This window comes from Sander lucioperca, chromosome 18 (assembly GCF_008315115.2).
Source record: "Sander lucioperca isolate FBNREF2018 chromosome 18, SLUC_FBN_1.2, whole genome shotgun sequence".
Classification (NCBI taxonomy): domain Eukaryota; kingdom Metazoa; phylum Chordata; class Actinopteri; order Perciformes; family Percidae; genus Sander; species Sander lucioperca.
Window position 1 is genome coordinate 2,391,283 of NC_050190.1, and position 12,185 is coordinate 2,403,467.

Here is a 12,185-nt window from a genome sequence, read left to right on the forward strand (position 1 = left end):
TTTATTTGATAAGACAATTTTGTATGAATTACTAGATCTAAGACATTGCAATATATATAATATTTTATTTTGCTTATGTCCCCTCAGCCAGTGCAACCCTTGGATTTGATAATGGAGTAATCAAGCTAAATGGGAAGTACAACTTTATTCACAGTGATATAAATGTCGACTGGCAACATGTTTTGGCACAAAACCTAAGGTAGGTGTATACCAGCATGTTCTCATGAACCATTCGTACATATAGCTACGAAACATAATGCACTGAAATTCATACGTATCCCACGTATTTATTGCTGTATGCACCACAGTGACTGCTGCTGTATAAGACCGCTCAGGTCTGGGTAGGAAGGTGGTCGGGTGTATGGGTGGGTCATAAACAGGGCTTTAAAGGGGGGGGTAGCGGAATTTATGTCCTGGGGAAAACCCAAGACATTCATCCAGGAAACGCGTGTTTGTGTCCGGGAGTACTACCTAAAAGGGACCGGTCTTTTTTCTATTCTTAACTAGTCATTTTGGTGCCTAAACCTAACTTTTGTCGCCACCTGACAATCACCTTTTGGGGGCTAAACTCAACTGCAACAGCCCCTTAAAGGGCCGTCACCTCTGGATGCCCTGTACCCAGCTCAAAGTCAGCTTTTGTCGGCTAAATTTAACTGTAAAGACTGCTAAACTTAACTGTCGTGACCAGTTGCTGTGATCATACAAATCATTCATGAGAAGTCATGTATACAGTGTCTTTCTTGTTTCTTAAATTTTTTTATTAGATCGGAAATCTAGATTTATTTGCTTAATTTAATGAACTTCCCATGAAAGCCCAGTCAAAGAAAAAACAAAGATGAAAAGTTAGTCTATATCCACGATGTTCCACTTCCGGGACTGCTCCGTTGCTGCCGGGAATTCCACCGGATCGCACTCTTTTTGGCCGGATATCTGTTACCTTCCGCTTTCTTTGTGTTGGAATTTTAAAGTCCAGTCGATTTATGAGGACTATGGTTAACTGCTCCTCAGATCTCTGCATGGTAAATCGAGACAGCTAGCTAGACTATTTGTCCAATATGAGTTTTCTGTTGCACAAGTTACTTCCCGAGGCTATTTTGCAGCAGCACAGCTGCTCTGCAATTGGTTTAAAGAAATGCCAATAAACCAGAGCACGTTTGTCTCCCATCCCGGAATGCTGTGTGGAGGTCTGGCAAAGCGAGACTTTTCATGATAAACTTTTACAGAATAGCTTTTCCTAACAGCTGACAGATAATACTGTGGTCATGAGATTTGTTTTTATTTTCTATTTGTTTTCATTTGTGTGTGTGTGTGTGTGTGTGTGTGTGTGTGTGAGCGTGCGTCAGTTTTAAAGCTTTAGTGCATAACTTTTTATATTAATGAACATCCGTTACATTCAAGCCATTGCCAAATGACTTGATACAAAGCTAATTAAGAATATCAGCTCCACAATACTCTCTCTGTATTTCTCAGTATGGCTATGTTAAGAAAATTGTGTCGTCCGGCGACTTTCACGCGAAGATAATCGAGCAAATATAATTACCACTTCTGAAGAGTCCATCATGTTTTTTTTAATCCTCCATGTCCTCCTTGGTTACAAGTAACTGCGTGGAGGAGGGGTGGTGCGCGATCACGGAATGATTGTATCATGTGGATTGACAGTTTTGTTGTCATTACTTTGAATTCCTCATGGGATAGACAACAACTACGCACTATAGCTTTAATTTAATAAATTATGACCAAATATGTTCGTCAACAACCTTTTTTCTTCCATGAAGTAACGATATCAACATGCAATATCGTTGACAAAAAAGACAAGTCTAAAATGTAGTTTCAAAAAATTAAAACTCTTTATTTTCATTACCTCGTCTGTCCCTCTGCCTGTATCTCTCTCTCTCCAACCCAGTCTCACGGCAGTTCGTGAAATAGTCCAAATTTAATCTATTGACAAATTGTTCAGGTTTTTTTGTGACGCACAGCACGAATTTTAAACTAATGTATTTCAATTCAAGTATCTTTAGAGCCTGCACCACATATTTTTTGTCAATCGGGACTGTAGCAAAAAAGCTGTACCGTTTCATTGTTATTGGTATTTTTACCACTACATTAATCAACATTTATTCACTAGATATTATTGTGGTTTTTATTTCTTTATTTTAATTATTCTTTATTTTAGTTATTATGTCAGTCTTACCAGTAAAATATTACAGTATGCTGTAAGACAGAACACTACGAGGCTATGAGCAGATTTAGGCATATTCCACAATGCAATGCAGTCATTCATATCAAAGAATCAGAAAGCAACCAGGCAGCTCTGTAACACCAATTTTGCTGCAATGTACATATTTAATGAGTGATTTTGTCAGCAACAACCGTGGAACTAGTTGCTCAGTTTTTCTAGTAATTTCAGTACAATGGTTACGCATCTCCAACCGGCCAGGATGCTATCAGTAGGTGACAGTAATTGCAACTCAGCAAGTCCAAAAGAAAAAAAAACATAATAGACGTAATATTAATATAATTGTCGTACGTTGTATGTGAGGATTTATACAATAAAAATAACAAAAATAAAAAAAACTGTTACATGTATTTGTATTTTGTACTGTATATGACACGGTCTACTGCAGCTGCAATTTGAAATGGAATGAAGCCCATCCATGGCAGACAGCACAAAACAAGAGTTGAACGGGTCCACCCACCAATCCTACTAGAACTACAAGTACACCGGCTTTGTAAATAATTCTGTGGCACGTGTCTAGTGGGAGTTGTAGTTTTAAAATACATTGGTATATAAGTAGAAGTTGGCAGTGTAGAATATTTGACTATCCCTGGGGGGGTTTGGAATGATGAACACATAGGTGTCATCAGATTTTAAAAAATTAATCATTAAATAGGTGAAATTTGCTTATTCCCATATTTGACAGCGCCTCCAGTGGGTGACCATATCTATATCACAGCTGAGGTCAAGAGCTTTCTATTACAGCTTGTCCTATGTGTATAGCATATCCTGTTGCTAAATGACAAGCCTTCAAGCATTCCCTAAAAAGAACCAAGCAGGCCTGCCTGCTTTCAAAACTTGCCATATTCAGCGTGTAGCCTGAATACAGAACAAACAACTACAATCAAACAAGAACCAAAACCCTCTCCCACCCCCCACCTTCTGCGGTCTCAGGGACACAAAACAAACCAATATACAAGAAAACAAAACAAAAATCACACCTTGCCTAGTCGCGCTCCTCTAATTCTTAATGATGTTGAGGTCATTAGGACTGATACTTGTGCTGCTGCGTTTTTCCATAGGTCTATAGCCAATGACTTGGCTTTGTTAATCCAGCATAATTATTTCTAGGAAGTACGCCAACCACATATATTATACAAAGAGAGTGGGGTGGGGAGCCAGCGTTGAGCTATCATTTTCTTCGTTGCGGTTGAGCCAGCTAGGCAAATTTTCTTCTGTCTCCCAAGCAGATGTAATTTAGAGTTGTCATTAAGTAACAAAACAATCGGGTCAGTAGGAATTCGACATCCTGTCACATCAGATATTATTGATGTTGTTTTATTCCAAAACTCATGCACCTGTTCACACTCCCAAACCATGTGTAGGAAAGTTCCAGTTTGTTCAGGTTGACAGAACGTGCAATAGGGAGTAGGAATGACTTTAGAGACGTATCTCTTCTGAGGAGTCCAATATGTCCTATGGCATATGTTGAAGTGGATCTGCTGGTGATTTGGGTTCTTGGAATAGTGGGAAATGTTGTCCCAAACTGTCTCCCAATTAATTACGTTCCCCTCAGGGCTCAGCTCTCGCTCCCATTTCTTTACTATTGGGAGTTCTCGTACGGATACTTGCATCAGTTTAGCATAAATCTTGGATGCTAATCCTCTCACAGGAGAATCAACAAGCCATTTAATGATTGGGTGTGTCTCAAGACACACTCCATAACATTTTAAGTTCTGTGTAAGATCTTAAGTGAAGATAAAGGAAGAAGGATGTCCTAGGGACCTCAAAGCTAGCTCTCAGGTCTTCAAAACTTAACATACCTTCATCATTGAATAGCTGGTCCAAAGTATAAATACCTCTGTCACTCCACTGGTTACAAGTAAAGGGTTTGTTACCAGACATTATGTGTGCATTGTGCCATATTGGGGTATTCAAATGCCACTTATTGGTGTATCGTAGGTGCTCCTCGACCTGTTTAAAGTTGGTCAGTGGGCCATGGGCTAGCATACACTTTTTTGGGCACACACCTGCAAAAGCAAGGTATTACAGTCTTAGACTTCCAGTGAGGTTTTGCTCTATTTCTCTCCATGGTACTGTAGATGAGGGGTCCATCCACACTCTGAGGGCCCGTAGCTGAAAGGCTCTGTGGTACACTTTAAGGTTGGGGAGGGCCAGGCCTCCCGTGTTTGTGGTACATTGCAGGGTAGAGTATTTTAGCTTAGGTTGTTTATTATTCCAAATATACTGCCGAATTAAGGTATCAAGTTTCTTCCAGAAATTTATTGGTGGGGGTAAGGGGATCATTGTTCTTAAGAAATTCACACGAGGAACTATGTTCATTTTAACAACAGCAATCCTGGACCGTAGCAATGCCGGCAGCGCAGACCAATTGGCCAGATTTCTTTGAACGCTACTTAGTATAGTTTCATAGTTGTCCTGGACAACTCGCTGTAGCAATGCGTGAATGGTGATGCCCAAAAATGTAATTTTGCTTTGGGTTGGTATTGTATCACTAATAGCTGATGTCACCTGTCCGTTGCTCAACAGAAGAAGATTAGATTTATTCCAATTGATTTTATAGCCGGAGATTGAGCCAAATTCGTATAATCTTAAGAATTTTTGGGACAGAGTCCTCAAGGTCAGAGATGTATAGCAAAATATCATCTGCAAATAACGATATTGAATTGTTATTGGATTTAATCTGGTCATTGCATATTTCATGTTGCCTTATGGCTTGGGCTAACGGTTCAAGAGAGATCGCAAATAGCATGGGAGATAGCGGCATCCCTGTCGCGAGCCCCGTGCGATGGAGAATGGCTGTGAATGCAGGTCATTGGTTGAGACTATGGCCGTGGGACTCGCATATAAAGTACGTACCATGTCAATGAATTTGGCTCCCAAACCAAGCCTCTCCGTTACTTGCCACAAGTAGTTCCACTCTAGGCAGTCAAAAGCCTTTTCCGTGTCCAGTGATAAAACTGCTGCCCTTGTTGGAAGGTTTTTGGTTTCTTCTATTACATGGAATAATCTGCGTATAGAGCTTAATATCCATCCCAATGAGGCTGATGGGCCTGTAGTTTGAGCACTCCGTAGGATCTTTGCCCTTTTTGTGTATGACCGAAATTAGTGCAGTTGGTTTGTTGATGAAATGTGCCCCTCTCTATGGCAGAGGTTAAAGTTTGTAAAATGGTAGGTCCTAGTATGTCAAAGTATTGTAGAAGAAGTTCTGATGGAATTCCGTCCAACCCCGGTGTTTTCCCTTTCTTAGCTGTTGTTAATGCTGATTTAAGTTCCTCTAACGTTACAGGTTGACCCAGTTCTTCTGCCTCCTCTGGGTCAAGAAGTGACCTGATGTTGACTGAAAGGATTGAAAGCTCAGCCATCTTCAAAATTTACACGCACACATAGTAACCCTACTGGATTTTGCTGACAAATCTGTAGCAAAGAGTGAACTGTTAGCTCTGAGCAAGGTGTGGCAAAAACATAAAAAGTAAAATAAACCCCCTAACCCTCTGAGACCGCAGACCCCCTCCCCTATTTGTAAAATGCGTGACCACATCAAACGCAGTTTGCGCAAAACTCCAGCTCAAAACTACACCTCCTGTCTTAAGTCACAGGTTAATTGAAACAGGTCTAGTGAATTCTTATGTTAAACATGAACAATATTATAAACACCTTCGAACAATTTCTGGACTAAGCTATGTGACAAACAGACCAATCTAGTTGGAGCAATAAGCAGACTATGAGCTGAACAGACCGTATCCCTCAGTCTTTAAGCTAGAGCTTAAATGTTAACAAACATAGACTGTAAACTGACCAGCCAGCATGTATCAAGTATTTTCAGTCTGGTTAAGTGTCCCTTTAAAGCTTAGCTACGAAACTTACATAGCGCATCCTCAGGATTCATCATGTTCCCTTTTTTCCAGCCCTTGAGTGTCCTCAAAAATATAGATTGTAGACTGAGTAGCCAGCATTCATCATTTCTTACAGTCTGGTTAGATGTCCCTTCAACGGTTGGTTCCAAAACTTACACATAGCGTCCTCCAGTCAAACTCGGTACAGTGGCCAAATACTGTTAGTCCACAGGTGCTGAGTCCTCCAGTCCTGCGACTGGAGGACTCAGCATCGAACGCAAAGTCCCACCGCCGCCCTCCGGTTCCTTGCGGCGTGGGACGGTCCGTGCATATAGCGCGTCCTCCTCCTCTACTAATTCCAGCCAGAAAACACCCGGCTACGCGGCTGCAGCGAGGGAGAGCACTCTCCCCCCGCGGGTCACTCCCAGGGCAGTGCGGCAATGAACGAGTCCGAGTTGCGTTGAGCGTGCAGCTCGTGTTGTATCCCTTCAGACATCCGAAGCCGCTGGATCGTGAATGTGACGCAGTCAGATTGGTCCGGCTCACATACCATGATTTCCTGCATCTCAGGTGTGCCCCGATGTGTTGCTGCGAGGCATTCATTTCGGCCAGCACTCCCTTCACTACGGTGGCCGACAGGGGCAAACGCCCTGCAACTTAAGAAAACACACGCAAATAGACAAAACACAAGCAAATTAAGAAAACAACTTCATTAATTTGACAACACATGCGCAGCATTCAGCAAACGCGCTGCAAATACCACAACACAACCAAATACATAAACGCACTGCAAATAAAAAACGATGCAAAAAGAAAAGCACGCAAACCCCGAAAAAAGAAGCGATGCAAAAAGAAAAACAACTTCATTAATTTGACAACACATACGCAGCATTCAGCAAACGCACTGCCAATATCACAAGCAACCAAATACATAAACGCGCTGCAAAGACACACAACACAACCAAATAGATAAACGCGCTGCAAATATGAAACGATGCAAAAAGAAAAGCACACCAACCCCGAAAACAAATGCAACAAAAAAACGCTGCATCCAGATTACACAACGGAAGTTCTCCAGGCCTCTAGAGGGAGCAGCTAAGTGGAACAGCTGGATTTTCGACCGTTATTAACCGATATTATTATTATTATTATTATTATTATTATTATTATTATTATTATTATTATTATTATTATTATTAATAACATAATATATTATTAATATACAGTCTATGCTCCCGTCTCATGCCCTCCCGGCTGGTGCTGTCCCCGAGCTTCGGCTTTTCAAAATAAAAGCTCGCGTCTGGTCGTACTTTGGTGTTTTGGATGTTTGTGAACTTAACAGTACGGCAATCATGCTGATGAATACAATAACTTTTTCAGCAGATGTCTTACTTACAACACGTTGGAGTTAGCAAAGCAGTTTTGTGTTTATGTGCGAGCGGGATTTATTCAGTTTGATAAATCCCACGGTAAATTGGCTGGTTTACTAACAGGGAGGGACTAGAAATCCTGTTTGTTTTTTGTATTTCAAGAGCGAATTGCTCCACAATATGAATACAGACTGATCACTTATTTTGTTGGTAACCGTTGTTGTATAATCACAATATTACACTTGAGGAGGCCTACACTTCAGTAATTTCGGACCTCGAAATTAAACCCTCTCATGTGGCTTAAACAAACGTCAACGTTAAACACTGATGCAGTTTTAAATGTTTTATCACCACGAGTTTACAGACGTCTCTGCTGATTGAGTATCACCTGTGACCTGAGCCGAGACACACCCACCAAACGAGAGAAAACATATCTCAAACATAGATTTAATATTTACAGTCTATGCAGATCTATGCAGTTTCTCTCTCTCTCTCTCTCTCTCTCTCTCTCTCTCTCTCTCTCTCTCTCTCTCTCTCTCTCTCTCTCTCTCTCTCTCTCTCTCCCTCTCCACGTGAGGTCGAAAATCAAGCTGTTCCACTAGCTGCTCCCTCTAGAGGTCTGGAGAACTTCCGTTGTGTAATCTGGATGCAGCGTTTTTTTGTTGCATTTGTTTTCTGGGTTGGTGTGCTTTTCTTTTTGTATCGTTTCATATTTGCAGCGCGTTTATCTATTTGGTTGTGTTGTGTGTATTTGCAGTGCGTTTATGTATTTGGTTGTGTTGTGTGTATTTGCAGTGCGTTTATGTATTAGGTTGTGTTGTGTGCATTTGCAGTGCGTTTGCTGAATGCTGCGCATGTGTTGTCAAATTAATGAAGTTGTTTTTCTTTTTGCATCGCTTCTTTTTTCGGGGTTTGCGTGCTTTTCTTTTTGCATCGTTTCATATTTGCAGTGCGTTTATGTATTTGGTTGTGTTGTGGTATTTGCAGCGCGTTTGCTGAATGCTGCACATGTGTTGTCAAATTAATTAAGTTGTTTTCTTAATTTGCTTGTGTTTTGTCTATTTGCGTGTGTTTTCTTAAGTTGAAGGGCGTTTGCCCCTGTCGGCCACCGTACTTCACTGCGCTGTAGCTCACTAAATTAAGCACACTTAGCTGCCAAGATCCGTTCGATTAATTCCTCCATATTAGAGAACGTGTTCACATTAGCCTGCAGGCGTTTCACCGAGTCACCGTGACAACAAGAACAAGAAAAAGTAATAGACCTGGTTATTTAATGAAATACGGAGGTGAGTGTCGGAGCTCAGTCTCTTGCAACCATAGCGGGTGCTGGTCACATGCTTTTTCTAGCCTGCTATCTTAAAGTTTGTTTCCTGAAGAGAACGGAGTTAGACAACGGCAACACACATCGCAAACATGCAGCGCTGCCGATGATCCTGGAAATGAACTGTTGTTGATCCAGACTAAACTTGCTGTAATACAAATATGGCTGTTTTTTTCATAGGATGAAGCGCCAAACCCCTCAGGCTGGTTCTATGTAAGTTTTTTGACTGATTTTTTAAGGCTGCTTTTCTGCATATTAGAACAGTTCTTAATAGAGTTATTGTTCATGGGTCAACCAAATGCACTAGAAAATGCTCTAACAACTGTTTCTCTCTTTTAAAGGGAGTCTCGTAATACTCTCAATGTTGACATCACTAGTCGGACATTTGTTGATGCAAACTTCCGCTTTGCTTCCCGCAAAGATGGCATCACTGCATCTATGTCTTGTCCATCATCTGGTTTCCTTGGATTGCAGTTTCAGCGGAGGTCTCCGTCACAGTTTTATGGAAAACTGTTCAGTCGCTACCTGGTAAGACACTTTTAAGCTGTTTAATTTGCATATTGTTGTCAACAATAAAGAATTTTTAAATCTACGGATGGATTAATGCTATATGTAGTGCAACTTTACACTGTTTTAAATATTGAATTTCTTCCCTCAACTCTAGTCTACCCCTGAAAAGGATACTGATGTTTTCACTGCCAAAGCCATGCTGAGAAACTCTCAGTTTATCTTACAGACATCATGGAATTGGGACTTCCTCCATGATGTGATTGAGGGTACCAAGAACAGGATTCCTGCTATGACCGATGCTGTGCTCAAGTTCATTAACAAGTACCACACTGCCCACTTTGGCTTTGATCTCAACCGTGGTGGCATGAAGCTGAAAAATACAGTTTCCAATGTCATAGAGAGAGTTTATCATGAGGTGCCTGTGTCTTTTACCACACTGCAGAATTCAATCAACCACCTTAGTGATCAAGGAAAAGACATGTACATGAAGGCTTCTGAAAGCTTTATGTCAATGAGTGTGCAGGATGTTATAGACATGTTGGCTCACAAAGCTAGACAACTCTTGAAACATAGTAAAGACACAATTAATGTTTTCGCGCAGTCAGTGACAGAGTTCATGAGTGACACAAAGTTTACAGTGCCTGGATCTGAAGAAAAGCTCTCAAGCCTGGAGATGTTCCAGGGAGCTCATCAGTCTGTATCAAGAGCCACTGACAGGGCAATCCAAAGGTTTGCCAGCCTTGTGGAGAAGATTTCCAAATACATCAGGGAAATCAAGTTCACCATACCTAGAACTGATGTTTTCAATGGAAATAAAATCATGGATAAACTGATGTCTTCTATAAGATCTGTATATGATCAGTTCAGATATTCAGTGCGCAGGGGGTGCGATTTGCTTCAAAAAACAGTAAATTACCTCCTCCAAGTGATTGGTGAAAAAGCAAAGGATTTCGTCACCCACCTAAAAGATGCAAATGTGGAAATAGCTTCTCAAGTTGATGCCATCCACGCAGAAGTTCTGCAGTCTTCAAACCGACATATTGAGGAGGTAAAGAGATATGTGGCTGAGTATAAAGACCATGCCAAAGTGAAGATTCAAGAGGCTTATAATGCTTTAAGAATGGAGCAGGTAAATAATGATACCAACAAATTTATCAGTATTTTGCAATCACATCTCTACAGTGGACTGAATGAAAGCGTACATCTCATGAGAAGGACATCCCAGAGCACAGCACCGTACATTAGAGTGAGCAATAAAAAGATGGACATTGAAATTCCTTTACCCTTTCTTTGGAAGTCTTTCAGCGAATGGCCAACGCAATCTAGTCAGTAAGTCATGGCTCTCTTGATATAGTGGTATCACTATGGCTCACTGAATTTATGTCTGTGTGAAAGAATGACTTTTTGTTTGATGCCAATGATAATGTGTTTAAAGATGTTTTAACTCACACGATATAGCCTATTATGTGAGATTTCTTTAAATTAGATGATATAGACAATTATGACCTACCAGTGTTTTCCATCTTAAAGTTTGATTATGGTGTTCAATTAAACAATATTGAAAATATATTTTAGTGTTTGTCATACTGTTCCAACATTTTCTAATTAAATCAAAAGACCAGAAACTTTTGGATGTCTAAGACAAAATTATTAATAGCAAAGGGAGATGATTGCTCACAACGTATCCACATCACAAGAAGCGCTTAGAAACGCCAAAACGCATGAACAAAATTGCTTTGTGTTTTAGCACTATTCCTCTTACGAAAGAAGCATGTTGTATAATGCACAACCTGATCACTTAAGGCCTCCCATGTCACCCCTGAAGACAACACTAAGACTAAGTAATCTTAGTTTAGACCTAAGCATTCTATATTTTCTGGCTCCTGTAAAAGGAAGGAGTTAAGGCGCCACCTATAAAAACACCTTTGCTAACTTTGAGGCAGCAGGTCTAGGTACACCCACGCATGATTAGAGATATTTCCTATCACACATCATATAGCAGAGGGAGCCATTGATTTGGACATTAAAAAGGTCCATCCTATAATATGTCTTGCTGGGTTCAAAATTCTCCAAATATCAACCAAGCCTAAAATCATTATCTGTAATGTGAAAGAGGCTCTGGGGGCCCTGCGGCCGCAACCCCACTGTGGTCCAGAACTGGTTCCATTATTAAATTTAAATCGCTGCCTAGAACAATACTGTGGTTCCCTACAGCTTGTAATTTCTTTTCCAAATATATTTAAAAAAATGTCTTACTATCTACATTAGGTGAATATACAGTAGGGGTGGAACGGTTCATGTATTCATATTGAACTGATACGGTTCAGTGCATGAATTTACACGGAGAATACACGGTATAAAAATAAATAAAATTAAGCAAATTAACTAATGTGATGTGGAACTAATGTAATGCGGAACTACTGTTAGATACGCGGGTTCTTCAGCAGTGTTGGGCAAGTTACTTCCAAAATGTAATACATTATAGATTACTAGTTACTGTCATTTGAGAGTAATTAGTTATATTACAATATTACTGTCTCTGAATTGTAATGCGTTACACTACTTTTGCATTACTTTTGAGTTACTTTCACCAAAATAACAGGGGAAATTTGATTTGGCAGCTAGCTTGTGAATTTCACCACCGGATCCATAAAGTCTCCTCTTTATCCACTTTAATACATCATAGATTATTCATATTTTGTATAATCAATATAAATATGCAAAGTAACTAAAGCTATAAAAAATAGATAAGTAAAACGTATAACAGGCAAGTAGGAGAAAATGAAAATACTCAATTAAAAGTATGACATTGTTGTAAAATGTTTGTTTATAGCACTTTAATAAGAAATTCATGTTGTTTAGTTTAAAACACTCTAAAGGAAATGTTCAATTATAGTGTGATTAAAACTCAC

General features: G+C 40.1%; 1 protein-coding gene across 3 annotated transcripts in view; it reads left to right on the plus strand.

The window, feature by feature from the left end:
* The window catches only part of apoba (apolipoprotein Ba), a 56,059-nt gene extending 45,219 nt beyond the window's left edge, over positions 1-10,840 (plus strand). For all 3 annotated transcript variants that reach the window (XM_031280472.2, XM_031280474.2, XM_031280473.2), the window contains 4 exons: positions 88-199; positions 8,944-8,976; positions 9,105-9,291; positions 9,428-10,840. In XM_031280472.2, the coding sequence (XP_031136332.1) occupies positions 88-199; positions 8,944-8,976; positions 9,105-9,291; positions 9,428-10,606 (1,511 nt within the window). In that variant the 3' untranslated portion in view covers positions 10,607-10,840. The remainder of the gene's footprint in view (positions 1-87; positions 200-8,943; positions 8,977-9,104; positions 9,292-9,427) is intronic.
* Positions 10,841-12,185: the final 1,345 nt, after the last annotated feature.